The 16,594-nt window shown below is 65.5% G+C and overlaps 3 protein-coding genes across 3 annotated transcripts in view; 1 reads left to right on the forward strand and 2 right to left on the reverse strand.

The window, feature by feature from the left end:
- Positions 1 to 82: 82 nt before the first annotated feature.
- Positions 83 to 4,516, reverse strand: SLC23A3 (solute carrier family 23 member 3). The gene is made up of 13 exons (XM_035556081.2): positions 4,478 to 4,516; positions 3,937 to 4,065; positions 3,559 to 3,719; positions 3,223 to 3,308; positions 2,814 to 2,887; positions 2,385 to 2,566; positions 2,116 to 2,239; positions 1,634 to 1,781; positions 1,313 to 1,560; positions 1,072 to 1,177; positions 821 to 988; positions 575 to 670; positions 83 to 423 (listed from the first exon to the last, which is right to left on the reverse strand). Exons 1-13 carry the CDS (start codon positions 4,514 to 4,516, stop codon positions 83 to 85), a joined length of 1,902 nt encoding a protein of 633 aa, XP_035411974.2.
- A 179-nt stretch (positions 4,517 to 4,695) lies between these two features.
- CNPPD1 (cyclin Pas1/PHO80 domain containing 1) lies at positions 4,696 to 10,047 on the reverse strand. The gene is made up of 8 exons (XM_035556088.2): positions 9,922 to 10,047; positions 9,621 to 9,723; positions 7,514 to 7,595; positions 7,083 to 7,203; positions 6,869 to 6,997; positions 6,634 to 6,695; positions 6,340 to 6,457; positions 4,696 to 6,201 (listed from the first exon to the last, which is right to left on the reverse strand). Exons 1-8 carry the CDS (start codon positions 9,988 to 9,990, stop codon positions 5,542 to 5,544), a joined length of 1,344 nt encoding a protein of 447 aa, XP_035411981.1. The 5' UTR covers positions 9,991 to 10,047; the 3' UTR covers positions 4,696 to 5,541.
- Positions 10,048 to 10,174: 127 nt separating this feature from the next.
- RETREG2 (reticulophagy regulator family member 2) overlaps positions 10,175 to 16,594 on the forward strand; it is a 17,937-nt gene continuing 11,517 nt past the window's right edge. The window contains 2 exon segments of the mRNA XM_050711671.1: positions 10,175 to 10,481; positions 12,680 to 12,786. Coding sequence (XP_050567628.1) covers positions 10,258 to 10,481; positions 12,680 to 12,786 — 331 coding nt within the window. The 5' untranslated portion in view covers positions 10,175 to 10,257.

Genomic DNA, 16,594 nt, shown 5'->3' on the forward strand with positions numbered 1-16,594 from the left:
AGTGGAGAGGCTTTCGAGCTGCCTTGGAGGGACGGCTCAGGTCCCCCCACGAGGTGTGTCGTCCCCCCCCCCCCGCCCCGGGTCAGGCCCCCGTGTGCCATGCAAGCGTCTCCGCCTGGCTTGGCTCTCTGTCCTGCGCCTCCCCGGTGCCGGGCTTCAGGAGCAGCCGTGTCCCTTCCCCTGCGGCAACAATCCCCTCCTCGGCCGCACGGCAGCCATCCTCTTCATCTTCCTCCTCCTCCTCCTTCTCCTCTTCCTCCTCCTCCTCCTCGCGCCCCGGGCAGAGGAAGCAGCAGGGGAAGGCTTTGCAGGAGGGCAGCAGCCTGCTCAGCCCGGCGGGCAGCCCGTACACGGGGCTGGCTTCGCCCCTCTCTCCATCGCCAGCCCCGCCTTTCTGCGGCAGCCCTCGCTCCTCCGGGGTTCCTGCAAGCAGGGCGATGGGAGCCCTTCCCCGCTGCGCCCTCCCTGCCCATCCCCGTCCTGGCAGTGCTCGGAGGCAGGGGGGGCACCCGGGGACTGGCCCCCGGAGCAGGTATCAGGGGGGCACGCTGCGGCACCCAGAGCATCCCCTCACCTGAGACCGTGTTCTCCAGGAAGAAGGACAAGAAGCCGGTTATAAAGACAGGAACCGTGAGCAGGGAGAGGAAGAGGAGGTCCAGGGGCGCCCAGCCTGGAGGGACACGGCCAGAATGACCCGGGACATCCCATCGCAGCAGCAGGGAAGGGACAGGAGAGGTCATAGAGCCCTGGGGATGTGCGGCTGCCATCCCCCGGGGCTGAGGCTTTGCCATCCCTGGGGAACCCCCCCCCCCCCCAGTACCTGTGGCCAAGTGTGCCGGAGCCGCGCCGAGCCACCGCGGCACCAGCAGGGCCATGAACATGGTGAAGCCGACGATGAAGATGTTCCTCCCGGAGTCGATGTCGGCGTACTGGAAGTAGGAGATCCCCGTGCCCACGGCCACAGCGTAGGTGACGCAGAGCACCCCACCTGCGCGGGGCAGGGGTCAGGCAGGATTGGGATGTGGGAGCACCCTGGCGCCCTGGAGGGCAGCGGGAGGAGGGGACGCGTACCGTGCACCGCCAGCGGGATGCGGGTGAGGAGCCCCGCCAGCCGCGGGGACATGCCCAGCGCCACGCACGCCAGCGCGCTGACCTGCACCGAGAGGCGAGAGCCGTCCTGGCGCCGAGGAGGGAGGGTGAGGATGGGGAGCACCGCCCTGCCATACACCTCCCCTTCCATCCTGGGGGCCGGATGGGGGTGCGGCAGCGACAGACCCCCTCCATCCCCTTCTCTGTTGCCCCCTGTCCCTACCTGCGTGAGGCCGCCGGCGCAGGCGTTGGCGACGCTGGCGGCCGTGCCCCCCGCGGCGCCCAGCAGCCCGGCCAGGAGGCTGCCCAGCCCCTCGGCGCACAGCCCCCGGTTGCAGGCGTGTTGGGGCGGCCGGGGGGCCCGCAGCAGCCTCCCGCAGAGCACGTAGCAGCCCGCCGAGTTCACGCTGCAGCCGACGGCCATGGCGATGCCCACCGCCAGCGCCCGGGGGGTGAGCAGCGGCCACTCGCCTGCGGCGGAGGAGAGGGGACAGGTGACGTTGCCGAGGTGCAACGGCCTCACCCAGCCCGGCTGCCATCCCACCTGAATAGGGCAGCTGGAGCCAAGGGGGGTGAAGGGTGCCGTTGGCCCAGGGAAAGCGCGCTGTGGCCGGGTCCAGCGAGTCCCAGGGGACGCGGAGGTGCTGGAGGATGGCACAGACGATGCAGACGGCAGCGAAGGGGAGCAGGACCTGCAAGGCAGCAAGGAGAGGCTGAGCAGGGGGCCCCCTCCTCCCCTGCTCACCCTGGCCATCCCCCGGCTTGCTGTGCCCCAGACAAGAGGCCGCTGCCTCATCGCCTCTCCCAAGGAGCTGTGCCACATCCCCCCTCGCCCCCCCCGCAGGAAGCATCCCAGGCTCTGCTGCTCCAGCGCAAGACCCCAAAAACTGCACCAGGGCTTCCCACTCCCTGCCTTCGCCCCCTGCACCCCGTTCTGCTCCGGGGCCACTGGGTCCCACCCAGCCCTTATGGGATCAGAAAGGAGCCTGCGCACAGAGAGAGGAGCAGGGCTGCAAGCGGCGGTACCGAGAGCGTGCGCAGGGTGGGGACGGACGGCTCCACGGAGCCCCCCGGGGCGCGGGGCCAGGCGCAGAAGGGCAGGCGGCAGGACCCCAGGTGCTGGGAGAAGGTGACGGTGAGGAGCATGAGCCTAGGAAAAGGAGCACAGGTCACGATGCAGTGCCACGGAGACGGGGCCCCGAGTGCGTGCCTTGCACCACGGGGACGCCCCGTTCCCGTGGTGAAGGGAAGCGCCCGGGGCTGCCCGTCGGGGCGGCCCCCCCGGGCTGACGTACAGCAGCGCTACCCCCCAGCTCGCGGAGCAGAGGAAGGCGGCCTCCTTGTAGGCGGACAGCCCGATGATGGAGAGGCTGGGGGCCAGCACCATGGGCCCGCAGTGCCGCGCTGCCCAGCCACACACGCCCGACATCCCCAGAGCCAGCCGGGTCAGCCCGGACACCACCACGGCTCCGGAGACCTGCGGGGGGAAGGACGAGACCCGTGGGGCAGGATACGTGGAGAGCACCCCCAGTCCCTCCCAGTCACCCCAGTAAGCCCACACGTTCCCTGTGCTCCAGCCCCGCTTACTCCCAGTGTAGGGGAACCCACGCGCAGCTTTGCCCCCCTATTCACAGCAACCCCGTGGCAGGGCTGGGAAAGGGGCTGGGGTGACAGGCAGGAACTGGGGTGCAGGGGGAGCAGGATGGGTTCCCGGCGGCACCCACCTCTCGCAGCGAGGCGGCCTGGCTCCCTGTGACGGCGCAGCGCGGGGCAGGGCACGCGATGGCCACAGCCGTGCCTGGAAGGGAATTTAGGAGGGATGCGAGGTGTGGGGGCACTGGGAGCCCGCCCGGCACGAAGCTTGCGGAGCGCCAGGCCCAAGAGCGCGCAGCACGGCGGCTGCTGGCTGGGGAAGGGCCAGCACAGCATCCCCGTCCCCGCAAACCCGTACCCTGGGGAAGGTGGCTCCAGGCCCCCCAGTCTTGCGTTTGTGGCCCCAAACAGGTTGTGGATGTAATTAGGGGGGAGTAGCCCAGGGTGCTTGCCCGGCTGGTGGCACGTTGTCACTGCGGTGCCCTGGGCACAGACACGGCCCTGCAAGGTGCGGGGAGAAGGCCCCGGGGCTGCACTCACCGTTCCTGTCCATGCGGGACAGGTGGGAGCTCAGCACCACGGCAGGGACCAGGTACTCGAACGATGGGATTTGAACCAGCGGCAGCCTGGGGAGGGGGATGGCAAGGGCACGTCAGGGAGGGAAGAGGGGCTTTGGGGGTCTCCCCAAATGCTGGGTGCCGGAGGAGCGAGGGATGGGAGCGGGAGGAGGCTAGAGGCCCCTGTCCCAAACGTGCCACGGCACATCCCAAGACGTGCGTCCCACATCTCCCCCAGCCTCGGCTGCGCAGAGCCGTGCCCTGCCCTGGCATCGCCCTGCGGGCGAGGGCTGCGTCCCCCTCTCCCCCGTTTTCTCACCGGCTCCCCAGGGAGGTCTGCAGCAGCGCGGAGACGCCGCAGGCGAAGAGGCTGCGTGCCAGCAGCTCGCTGGCGGCCGGGGCGCGGGGCTGCCCCTCGGGCAGGGCGGGCAGCAGGAGCAGGTGGAAGGTGCAGAGCAGGGAGGCCTGCACGGCGAGGTGCTGCGTGGGGAAGCGGATGGGTGGCCGTGACACCCCGTGCCACAGCACCCTGCGTGGGCGCGCGGCCTGCCCGGCTGTCCCCTCTCCTCCCAGCACGCCGGGACCAGATCCCCCAGCAATCTGGGTGCGGCAGGACCCTCGTCCTGCCACCTGCGGGGATCCCAGCCCTCCGCCATCACCCCGTCTCTCCCGGCTGCTCGCTGCAGTCCCCCCTCACCTGCAGGCCCAAGCAGCAGCTCAGCACCCGGGAGCACATCTTCAGCGGGGAGCAGGCCGCGAGAGCAGGGCTCCCGGCACCAGGCGCTCGGTGGCGGCCCCCATTCATGCTGCTGCCGCCCCCCCGCTGCTGCCACCCACCTTGTGGGGCAGGGTCCCACCCCCCGAGGACTCCACGCAGCCCCTGCGGGGCTGAACTTCCACCTCCTGCGGGAGCTGCCCCCGGGGTTAGCCATTAACCCGAGTTGGTGAGTAACCTGCCCTCGCGGCCAGGAATGCAAGTGTCACACTGGGATGGGACCGCAAGGGCCGGGTGACAGCCACCCGCGGGCAGGACACGGGACGCGGCTGCAGTGCCAGCTGCCCGCGTCCCGCTCAGGCCCCCGTGTCCGCCCCCGCCTCCGGCAGCGATTGTGCAGGGGCTGTGCCACAGCACGGCCTCTTCCTTCACACCCTCGGAGCATCCCCAAGAGCATCCTCCCTGCCCGTGCCGTCCCTCCCAGCGCAGCATTCCCGGCCCTCCTGCTCTGGCCCTCCTTTGCCATCACGCCCTGGGGGCCTGTTAAAATCCGCACGGGCATCCCCCGCTTCTACTGTCCCCCTCCCCGGGCCCCCAGGAAAGTCTCTGACGCGCGTCCACCGCACGCCCCGTGCTCCCAGGAGGGCACCGAATCCCCGGGGGCGGGAGGGCTCCGCGGGCAGCCGGAGCAGGGGATGCCCGCGTTTTGTCACGGGGCAGCGACCACGACAGCGACGGGCGCACAGCAAGAACTACTTTTATTGGAAGAGGCTGGCATCTACAAAAGAGTGAAAAAAGAGGTGTAAAATCCACCGTAAAAAGAAGGGGCGCGACGAGCCGGGCTGCTCGGCAAGCGGGTGCCGTCTCCCCGCCCCGAGGAGCAGTCAGGCGCCGCCGCCGCTCGCAGCCGCAGGCGGCTGGGATTTGGGAGGGGGGCGCGGCGCACCCCGCTTGCCAAGCGGCCCCCGGGACAGGACAAAGCTCAGCCCCACCGCACCTCCGAGCCCAGCAGGGCGCGTCCTTTACCTGGGGCGCAGCCGTGGCCTCTCGGTGTGACCCCTGCCCCCCCCGAGAAGCGGCCCGGCAGCCCCAACAGGAGAGCTGCTGCGGCCAGCCAGGCGTAGGGCTGCTCGCTTCCCCCTCCTTCTTGCCCCCTCTCCCCCTCACCTCCTCCCAGAGCGCTCCGTGCCCTCACTGGGGTCACCGCCCCGACCCCTCCACCCCGCGCGCGCAGCCCCAGCATCCCACGTGCCACACACCAACCTCTGCCCAGCACCGCCGAGGGCCTCCCACCTGCTAGAGGAAGAGGTAACGACGCCCCTTCAGCACATCCCAGCCCAAGGGCACCCCGCTCCTACCCTCCGGCACCCCAACTCCGCCCCATCCTGTCCCAACAGCCCCAACGCTCTGCAGCACCCAAAGCGAAGGACGCCCCTGCCCTGGGCGGGGGACACGCGAATGCTGGTTTGGAATTAAGGCGGGGGGGCGCCAGCCCCGCGCAGCCCCAGGGCTCGGGGAGCCCAGAAGTGCAAGGAAGTGAGTTGTGCCACGCTAGGAGGGGAGGGGGAGAGGGGCCGCCCTGCGCTCCTAGCTGGGAAAAATGAAGCTCTTGATTCTGCCGAGATCCAGGGCTGTGTGCAAGGAGCACTGCCTCAGCCCCGGGGGGTCCAGCCAGTCCTCGCGGCTGGGGGCCGCAGCCCACGCAGGGCCCGCAGCAGCCGAGCAGGAGCGGCAGTGCAGCGCCGGAGGGGCCGGCAGCGCGGCAAGTCCGAAGGGGCCGGGCCGGCGGGGGGCTGCGGCAGGGGCGGTACGGTTGGATCTCTCACAGGCGCCGGGTACTTTGCGCAGAGGGGCTTGCGGAGGGCTCCGGTGCGGGGCTAGGTCGGGTGCTTTCGCGTAGGACAGAGCCGTCATCACGCTGCCCCACAGGTAGAGCGCGGTGGCCGTGACGCCGCCCCGCCGCGGCTCCTCGGCCGTCTCGTTCTCCCCCAGGCAGCGGGTGCCGCCGCCGCCGCCGCCGCCGCCGCCTGGGGGGACGTCGTCGGGCAGCTGGGGCCGGGGCTGCTCCCGCTCGGGGTTTGGGGCCGGCCGGGCGGCCAGCTGGCAGCCGCCCCCCACGGGGAACGGCGCGGGGCGGAGGGCCGCGGGGCCGGCGCTCCTCGCGCACGCAGCCCGGTGCACAACGGCGGCGGAGGCGAAGAGAGCCGCGAAGCCGGTCAGGTACACCACGGCCAGGAGGCAGGCCAGCTGCAGGGAGGCCGAGGGTTAGCCCAGAGCCCCCAGCGGCTGAAACCAAACTGAAGAGTTGAAAAGAAGGTCCCGCCCCAGACCCATCGCTTCGCGGGCCCTACGCTCTCGCGAGCGGCTGCTCCCCCGCGCCCCTACCTTCAGCACGTGCTGGTAGAACTGGCCCAACGCTTGCTGCCACACGGACTGCTCCATGAGGACGCACAGATCCGTGTAGGTGAACCAGCCGCGCCACATGCCCTGCTTCTCTGCCACGCTGCAGGGGAAAAAAAAAAAAAAGGGAACGGACGGAGGTGGCACGGATCCTTCCTTACCGAAGGAGCTTCGGCCCAGGTGGGCTTGGAGAAGACCCCGCCCAAGGCACCGCGGCTGCGGATGGGAGCTGCAGAGCCTACCGCGGGCTCGGAGCCAGGGGCTCAGGGCTACACCTACCGCCCTTCCAGCCAGCTCAGCACTTCAAACAGCTCCCGGGGGTCTGTGTAGAGGCTCCAGTCCTGTGGGGACAGCAGCGACAGGTCAGCGCAGTCAGACCAGGCCGCCCAGCACCCAGACGCATCCTCCCCCGGCCCCTCGTGGGGCTGAGGGAGAAGCAGAAACCCAGGCTCCGCTCGACACCCCCTGCCCCCTCCCCGTGAAACCGAGGGGACACGGCGACGGCCCCACTTACGATGGCACTCAGGAAGTTCATCTCCAGCGTGTTCATGGTCTGGACGTCCACCTTCCCTGCTGCTCCCCACTCGTCGTTGAACACCTCCTCCTCCTCCCCCTCGTCGTACAGGTACTTGCTAGCAACCATCTAAAAACGGCACAGAGGACGGGATTTCAGTCCGCTCCCGCAGGCCTCCCGCCAACCCACTGACACCCCGGCCCACGCCGCTCACCATGGAGATCAGGAAGAGGTCTGAAGACGAGATCTGCTGGAGGTATTCAGGGTTCCGGTGCCGGAGTCTCTCAATATAAACCAGTGCCAGCATCATGGAGCAGGGCGAGATGCAAGCTTCCCTGTGGGGACAAGGCAGGACCCGTCCCAAAAGTTATTTACAGGCTGCAGAGGTCCCAGCCACCGCGGCACAACCCCACTGCTCCCTCCCCACGTAGCTGCACGGGGAGGCGCAGCACGCAGGCAGTTAACAGCGCACGTGGCTGCGGCACGCCCCAGCCTTGCCCGCCCCGTGCCAGCTGCCCTCAGCTGCAGCAAAAGTACAAGAAGCGTGTAAGCACAGAGCCGGTGCCGGCCCCAGAAGCAAGTCCCGGTGAAACCAGAGCTCCCAGCGCTGCCCCGGGACAGCGAGGGACAGGTTTTGCTTCTTACCGAGACACGTGAGACACGTATTTCTTCTGGAGTCTGCGGATGGGGCTGGGAGCCACTTTCTGCAGCAGCTCCACGGCGATATCTGGGACAGAGAAACAGCGCAGAGGGTTAGCCCCACGTGGCTCAGCCCACCTGCACCCCTCCCCATTTCCCCCCCCCAAGCCCGTCGAGTCTCAGGGGTTCCTTTACGACGCATCCGCGGGTGCAAGGGGACTACCAGGGCACGGAAGCGGGGCTGCGGTGTACCTGCACGCCCAGCTGCCTCCTGTTTGCCACGTGAGAGCTCGCTCCGGGCGGGACGGCGTGCTTTAGGCACGCCTCATTTCCCGCGTGGCTTCGCGGGTACCAATCAGCCAAGACCGAGGGCCGTGACAGCGAACAGGCTCCTGCGGGAGCCGGCTCCCCGCGCGCAGCCAGGGCTGGCGGCTCTGCGCCAAGGACCCACGGAGGGCAGGTGCGCGGCAGCGTCACCACGCACGTTTCCGTGCCTCAGCCCCTCGCGCTCTCCACAACAGGGACTCCGCACGGCCTCCCCTCGCCGCGGCTCCTCCTCTCAGCCTGTTTTGCCCCGCTCGCGGCCGTGCCTCAGCGCTCCGGCACCGAAAAGGCCGGAGATTGACGGCTGCTGGCAGACGGCGGCAGCAGCTCCCGTCTGGCTTCCCGCTGCGACAGGACCAGCTGGGAGCAGCCCTAGCAGCACCGCGGGCTGCTGCTTGGCAGGGAGCGTCTCTGACGGGCAGCTCCAGCTCCGTTCTGCTGCCGAGAACGGCCGGGAACAGAGCTCCTTCCGGCAGCCTGGCATTTCCAGCTCCCAGGGGAAGCACCACACCACGCCTCTCCTTTCTGTACCGCTCCGGCAGCTGAGAGAACGGCTGCGGGCCCGCGGCAATCACCGAGCACAAAACCACGGGGCTGAAAGGGACCTTCCCGGGTCGGTCAAGCCCCGCGACTGCTGGCAGCCACGGCCAAGCAGACACAGCTCCAACCCCGACGTCAGCAGCTCCCTGCCGCAGAAGTGTCATGCCCCAGAGAGCAGCTGAGCGCTGCCCCATCCCACAGCCATAGCACGCTGAGGGAGACTATGCTTTTTGTCTTTTCTAGAAGCAAAAAAAAGTTCACCTTTCTACCCCTTTCTCCTCACGCAGCATCCCCCTGCAGCTGGCCTCCAGCGCTGCAGACCTTTCCTAGCCCATCCTGCTCGTCTGGGCTCTCCCCAGGATTGCTCCTACCTCACTCAAAGAGCTGTGCCATAAACTCCCCATGTAGCAGCAGCACAGCTGTACCACGACAGACCCAGTACCCCTACGTCCTGCTTTTTGACAGCAGCTAGCAGAGGACGGCTGTAAGCCCGCGTTGATATTCCCCGCACGTCTTCCCCACCCGCAGCTGCCGGAGCCGAGGCATTTCCTGGGCTAGAGGCGGTCTTGAGAGCTAACAGCCCTTAACACGGCCTTCCGAGAACGCGCCCTTTGAACTTCCGACACTGGCAGCGTCCGTGGAGTAGTCCCGTCCTGCACCGGGGCATGAAGTCAGCCCCGGGGAAGGGCCTCGTGCCCTTGTGGCGCTGCCTGTGTCAGCCACCGTGACTCCCGGCAGCGCCCACGCAGCTGACAGAAACAGCAACGCGACCCCACTGCAAAACTGCTCTAGCAAACCACTGCTTCCCCTCGACGGCCCCTCTCCCCCATCAGCTGAGCCTCAACCCGGCAGCACCCTTCTGCTCCCTCAATCACTCCTGGAGCAAGAGGAGGAAAGCCAACCACGCAGCAGGCGCTCCTCATCCCTCTGCTGCCCCGACATTTTGGGGAGCGTGAGGACTTGTTGAAGGGACAGGGATTAGGGACGGGGACGCAGCCCTCATTGCCGAGCAACCCGAAGGACTCTGCAAGCCAGCGAGCTGCCAAACGCGCAGCAGCGGGCTGGACAGAGCAATAAAACAGACAACGAGGGCTGTGAGGCCCTGGCACCCTTCCTGCTGTGCTGCCAGCAGCGAGGAGGCCGGCCGGGGGGGGGGGATTTGGCACAGGGGAGGAAGCGGGTGCCTGTTGTTCCCGGCCCCTGGGCTACCTCCAGGCCCGCTGGCTCTGCACTCCCGCCCTGCGCTCACCCGCCACGGGGCTGGAGAGGTTGTCCAGGCCGCAGTCCTTATCCCAGCCATAGTAGAGCCGCTTGCGCACCCTCTCGCTCAGCTGCTGGTGCCGGGGCAGGAACTGGAAGAGAAAAAAAAGAGACGAGAAAGCTGAGGAAAGCCTCGAGAAGAGAGACGTGAAGGGGAAGAGAGACGTGAGGCGAACACAAACGTGAGGCGAACGCCCCCCCCGAAGCCTACATCACCGGGCCGACACCCCCGCCCCTGTGAGGGGCCCAGGGCCCCGCAGGGCTCCCGGTGTCCCGCCGTGAGGCCTCACCGTGAACTCCTGGAAGCCGCTGAGGGAGAAGGCGCCCTCCTCGTCCAGCAGCAGCCCGCCCAGCTCCATCCCGGGCCCTCACCCCGCCGCCGCCGCCGCCGCCTCCCTTCCCCTTCCCCTTCCCCTTCCCCTTCCGCCCCCACCGCGCCTGCGCACACGGCTCCGCGCCGCCGCTCGCACGGCGCACGCGCACCCCCCCCCCCTCCCCATCCCACCCACCGCCGCCGCCGCCGCCGTTACCGGGGCTGCGCATGCGCGCGGCGCCAGCGGCCGCCGGTCCCGGTGAGGCGGTGCCGCCCGGTCCCGCCGCCCGCCCGCCGCTGCCCCCCCGCAGCCATGGCGAGCGCCCGGGCCGACGAGGGGCAGGAAGCGGCGGCGGCGGCGGCCGAGGAGGAGGAGGAGGAGGAAGCGGCGGCGGCGGCGGCGGCGCGCTTGGCGGCGGCGCTGCGGCAGCGGCTGCGGGGCTGGGAGGCGGCGCTGGCGGCGGCGCAGCGGCTGCTGGTGTGGGAGAGGCCGCTGCACAGCCTGCTCACCGCCGCCGCGCTCGGAGGGGGCCTCTGGTGAGCGGGGGCGGCGGGGGGCACCGGGACACCACGGGGACGGGACCGGGACACCCATGGGTACCCCCGGGGCACCCCCGGATACCGTCAGGGCACCCCCGATACCCCTAGGACCCCCCCCGACACCCCCGGTTTACCCCTGGATACCCCCGGGGCACCCCCTGATACCCCCGGGGCACCCCCTGATACCCCCGGGACACCCCCGGATATCTCCGGGACCCCCCCAGTTACCCCCGGGACCCCCCCCCCCCAGACACCCCTAGGGCACCCCCAGATATCCCCGGGGCACCCCCTGATATCCCCGGGTACCCCTGGGGCACCCACCGCGACCCCCCCTTGATACCCCCGGGACCCCCCTGGCTACCCCCCAGACACCCCCGGATAGCCCCGGGGCACCCCCCGATATCCCCGGGTACCCCCCGGCCACCCCTGGATACCCCCAAGGCACCCCCGGGGCATCCCCGGATACCCCCCCCCCGGGGCACCCCGCAGGCCCGTTTCTGTTTCAATTCGGTCTTTATTTTTAAAATTAATCGCTTATTTTTGCTTCGTTTCGCCCCCAAACGGCGCTTTGGAAGCGCAGGCGGTGTTGCCCGTCCACCCCGCCGGACGGATGGAGGCAGCCGGGATGAGGCTGCGGAGGGGGAGGACGGCTCATCCCGCTCCTCGGTGGGACCCCCGTGAAAACGGGCATGGCCGGCCCGGGACGGAGCCGGGGCTGGCTGCGGGGGAGGCAGGCGGGGGGGGGCAGGACCCGAGGGCTGTGCGGAAGGGGCTGCTTCTGCTCTGCCCCCCCCTCATCCGTACGGTTTTCTGGTGCTGAACCGGTGCCGGGCGGCTGGAAGGAGGGAGCGGAGGCTTTGAAGTTAGCAGGAGGGGGGGAGACGAGCGCCCTGAGACCGCGGGGGTGGTCAACAGCGATGGCTAAAGGGCTGGGCCGAAGGGTTGGGAGAGAAATCCGGACTCCCAAAAGAGGCGACGGCGGAGAGAGGTTTAAAAATCGTGGATGGGGAGGAATTATTTCCAGTCCCGGGGAGGATTCGGCCGGCGTCCTTCATCTGAAATCCATAAACAAAGAGGAGCAGGAGGAAGTTCTTCCGGAGCCGACGTGGTAGGCTACGGAACTGCCGTCCCACGAGAAGGGACGAAAACTCGGTTGTTCGGGTCACGGCGTGTCGCCGCCGGACAGCGCGTGGGTGTCCTCGGTGGGACGCATGGCCCTGAGCCCCCTGCAGCTGGCCGTGGCTTCTTGTGGAGCGCAGCCCTTGGCGCACTGCACGTGCTCTCCGGTTCTCGGTGTGCTTGGCGGTAGTTTCAGACGTGTGCTCGCTGGAGAGGGGGGGAAGGCGAAGTAGTGGAGCTGCCCTTCCTTCGCAGAGAGGAGCTCCTGTTGCTGGACGGAGGGCGAAGGCGTTTCCCTGGTGGTTGTTTCTGGGGTGACTTCAAAGCGGCTCGGTGCTGGAGGGAAGTGCCGGCGTTCTCCTCGGAGAAAAGGGGGAATGCAGACGGCCACCTGGGACCTCCGCCGCTGAATTTGTGAAGTTAGATGTCACAGATAACGTTATAAAGTGGGGACGTGGGCTCTTCGGGATCGCGTGGCTGCGTGAGCGCTGTGTGAGCCGGTGCTGGGCTCGAGCCAACGTGCTGGTGAGGGCCGTGAAAGGTTTTACGATAAGAGTCAAGTGAGCGACTAAGCCAGTGAAGTGCTGGGCTCCGAATAAACAGGGAGAGGCTCGTGGTGAAAGAGCGGGCCCCTCGGAGCAGGTGCAGGGGCTGCTTTGGCGCTACCTGGGGGCGGCGCTGGGCCTGGCGAGGAGAAACGGGCCGCGAGCTTCCAGAGAAGAGGCCGGTTCTCAGCCAGCCTTCTGCAGCGCCTGCCACGGCGGTTCGTCTTTACGTTATCTGGAGCCTCCACCTTGAGGATTTGGAGGGACTCGTACTAGTACAAGGGAGCGGTAGCCGCGTTTTACAACTGGAGGAGGAGCTCGGCAGCAGGGGAGGGAGAGTGCTGGGAGATGGCAGGCAGGCAGGCAGCTGTCTGCTCGTGGGCAAAGGCGCCATTTGACAGCGCCCGGGGGCGGGGGGGTGATACAGCGCTCGCTGCATCGCTCCGCGGCAGTCGGATGTGTCTGCTCGGCCCTGCGCTGAGCCGGATCTGCTCGCTTCCCCCTGCTAACCATTTCTCGTTTGATTTCTAGGTTGTTTTCCTCCACTTCCCTGAGACCCCTCTTTCTCCTCAGCATGTCCCTCCTTGGCATCCTCTTGCTGGAGAGGTGGAAGCCCAGGTTCTTGTTTGACTTCTCAGGTAGGTAATGGAGCTAGTGACGCAGTTCTCGTGGCCGCAGCCGGCCCTTTCCTGGCTCTCCTGGAGCCCTGTTCCTGCTGGGTAACTGCAGGCTTTGCCGCTGCTGCCTCTCGCCTGTTTGTGTCAGAGTACCAGCAGGTCCCCCCCGGGCAAGCCTTTGCCTGTGGAAAGCAGCGTGCCGAGCCCTCGAGGACCTGACAGAATTGCTCGCAGCGCTGCGAGTAGTTCCTGGCGAGCACTTAACTAAGGGCGCCCAGGCTAGCGTGTCGGGGAGGCCGTGACAGGGATGAGCAGTGTTTCTGCTGCATCCTTCCTCTCCTGCAGGTGTCACGGAGAACGAGCGTGTCAGCCCCGAGCTGGGGGAAGGAAACGGGGGCTTGAATTACGCTGGTGCTAGTGAAGTGCCGCGTGGGCTCGCGCCCTAGAAAGAGGCAGAGCGGCTGAGAGCCGCTTCCCCTGGCGGCAAGGTAGCAGAGCGGGCGGTGAGGTCCGGGACAGTCGGCGTATATGTGTGCTGTGCTGCGCGGCACCTGGCCTCCAGCTAATCAGGAGCCCAATCTGCTTATCTCCCCCTTTTATTGAAGGGTCTTTGCCAACATCAGGCACAAAAGCAACGAGAGGAGTAGTCTCAGAGCGATGATGGGCACGGAAGGCTGCTGTCTGCTTCGAGTGCCTCCTTCACTGGAGTTTTATTTTTAAACAACTGGACTTAGACCTGCCCACTGCTGCTGTTCAAAGGCAGCTTGGGCCCTCCATCCTTGCCCCTCTGCTCTGGGGAGGGTTTCTGAATGAAAGCCCCTCTATATGCGTGTTTTGTAAGGTGCCCTTTATTTGACCTAGAAAGGGTAACTGACTTAAAGGTGCTTTCACAGAAGTCCTGATAAGATTAGGTACGTTTTCAGCTGTAGTCTCAAAACTGTTTGGCTTTTGTGTGGTTGAGGTAACTAGCAGCCAAACTGGAATGGCCAATTTAAATTTCCTGCTTATTCACATTGTGTTTTTTAAGGGAATAGTTTAAAGCCAACCCAAAACATCTCGCTTGAAACGTGGCCAGAAAATGCAAAGGCTTGGTGTCCAGTACAGAATGGTGTTATTGAGGCAGGTAGGGGTAGAATCACTCCAGAAAAGCACCAGGCCTGTAAAAGTTGTGCTGTCACAGAGGGAATAGGAAATCCGTACTGAATCCGTTCGTGGGATACAGAGCAGCGAGGAATGGAACACAAACAAACCAAAAACAACAAAGGCACAAAAAAAAAAAAGCAACGCACAAAGCCAGGAGTTCCACCAGGAGTTCCTGTGACAACCAGCTCTGTAAGAAGTCAGTGCACATCCTGCTGAGCTGCTCCTCAGTGGTGCTCTTCCCTACGTTTCACTCCCTTCTGGCTCTCTTGCTGCTTCCCAGCTGCTGAAGCAAAGAACGGGGACGCCTTTCTGGCGTACCTGGCTAGGTCACGGCCCCAGTTTCGACAGAGTCCACTAGACCACGTTTCCCCCAGCCTCCACAAGGAAGGAGCATGTTTCTTTCTGCGTCCTGCGGGGCCTCCTGTGGAATTGACCCTGCCTAAATACTTAGGGTTTTTTGTGCGACATTCCCGCTGGAGCAGGGCTGTAGCGTTGTGGCTTTCCTCCTCAGCGCTTCCTGTAAGCCTTTCCAGGAGCATTTTGGAAGTAGGTCAGTTACCACACTTTGAAGACCTGGCACGTCTATACCACAAACTCAGCTCGATGGCAGTTCTGCATGTCTCGGGTGACGCTTATAACATCACTTCTGAAGGAATGCTTAAACCTCAGCATATAATTTTGCAGTTACTCACGATCTTTGTGATCGGGGGCATGCTAATAGCACTGAGATGCACAACCTTTACAGGTCCTGTCGGACAGGACTGCATATTTGCAGCCTGAATGCAGGGTATTTTCCTCATATGTAGTCCCCACCGTGTGGGGTTCCACCTAAATATTGTGCAGGGACTTGGGAAGCAACTCCTGTTTTCTCCTGAGATAGCTATCAAGCAGCAGGATGGTGTTTTCATAGCCCTGTTTGTTCAGCAGCTTATGGTTCAGTGAGAGTTTAGCGTAGAAGAGCTCCCAGCGATGGCTGCGTTGCAGTTGAATGCTGGTACTCCTTAAAAAGGGCCCCTGCTTTCTAGCTGAAGTGTAACGCGCGGTATGAAGAATGCTGCCTGGGGAAGCGTTTTGAAAACCTGTGGGAAGCCAAGGAATCCATCGGCGAACGATTTGTCGGTACCACCGTGTACCTTAAACTCCTGCGTGGCTGGCTGCTCTCTCCCAGCGGAGTCTGGTGTGTGTCAAGCGGAATTTCGTATTAATCCGCAGCCCGCTGCACGAAATGCTGAAGCAAGGGTTTTCAGCCGGGTATTGACGGGGGGAGGCCAGCTGGGCGTTCTGCTCGCTGGCCTGATCGTACTGCGGCTAGGCGGTGTTGCAGCACGGGTTGGAGTTAAGCCTTACCTAAGCAAAGCTCCCGGTTTGTGGTGGTTTTGTAGTGTTCCTCCAGCTGGGCAGCGGGCAGGTTACGCTCTTCTGCAGGAAGCAAGGTGCTGCCGGCTTTAATGAACAGGGAGGTTAAATCACGTGAGCGCTCTGCAGCCCGCTGAAACGCTCTGCAGCTCCCAAAGTCTCTCTGAAGCCTTCGGAAGCGGTTGAGAACCGTTTTCGCTGCTTCCTCTGCTGGCATATTTTGGATGGGCTCGGGGACTAAGGCAGGCGGTGTGTGAGAGGAGGGAGCTCTGTGCCACCCTGCTCGCTGTGTGCCCGTCCAGCGGGGAGCGGCGAGCATCCCCGCGCCTCGTTCGGTAGCTGGTACAACCGGCGTAGCCAGCGGTCGCAGCTGGGCCGATGCCAAATGTAATTTCTTCGGTGCTTTATTGCATATGAAAGATGAGGCTTTGAGATAACGGCTGGATCGCTGCGCGGTGTCGCTGCCATTAAGCAGCTTTAGACTCCCGCGCGCATAACAGAGCACAGCAGCGGCGTTGCGAGAGAGAAGCAAGTGCACCCATAGGGGGGTGCAGCTGCATCCGTGAGGCTCCTCTTTTCTCACGCAAGAGGCCGTAAGCTGCTGTGAGCAGTGCGTTTTTGGCTGCCGTGGGCAGCCACGCCGGGCAGTCACGGGCAGGGGGAGACGGCTGGGCAGCCCGGGCTGAGGGCGGTTGAGTCCCTCTCGTCAGGCCCGATTACTGGAAATCTGGGGGTCAACTGGAGATCTGGTCACTCCTCCTCCCCTCTGCGGATGGCCTCCCGCTCCACTGCACCGGTGCAGTGCCTGCGGCGATAGGGGGGGGGGGGGGAGAGTCTGGCATACTTGGCCCGGCGTCCCCTCCGCCTTGGGAAAATGGTAGGAACGGGGCCAGCTTTCCTTGGGAAGAATCGCTGCCGCTCTCGGGCCCTGTCGCCTGCTGATGGCTCCAGGGGCAGCTCCAAACCCTTTTTTGCTCACGTCGCGTTTTTCAGCCCTTGTTGTGTGGACCTTGAGAGGCCCTTCACAACATCGCCAAGGCCTTGCTGTGGGGATCCTCATAAAAGATTCTGCTGCTGGAAGAACTCTGGGCCCTGTACGTCCTTAGACGCTCGTCGTCAGGACAACCCAAATCCACAGGCAGCCAGGCTCGTGAGTCACCCCAGTTGATCCTAGAAACTATTTTGGGATTTTTTTTTCCCCTGTACATCTAGGAGCAGAGCATAATCACTTATGTGACCTCTGCCATTGAAGCACGCTCCTCCCTTCAGCGCTGCGCTGCGTGGAGCCCCTGTTTGATCGTTGCTAGGGCTGGACGCAGGAGAGAGGAAT

This window comes from Cygnus atratus, chromosome 6, assembly GCF_013377495.2.
Source record: "Cygnus atratus isolate AKBS03 ecotype Queensland, Australia chromosome 6, CAtr_DNAZoo_HiC_assembly, whole genome shotgun sequence".
Classification (NCBI taxonomy): domain Eukaryota; kingdom Metazoa; phylum Chordata; class Aves; order Anseriformes; family Anatidae; genus Cygnus; species Cygnus atratus.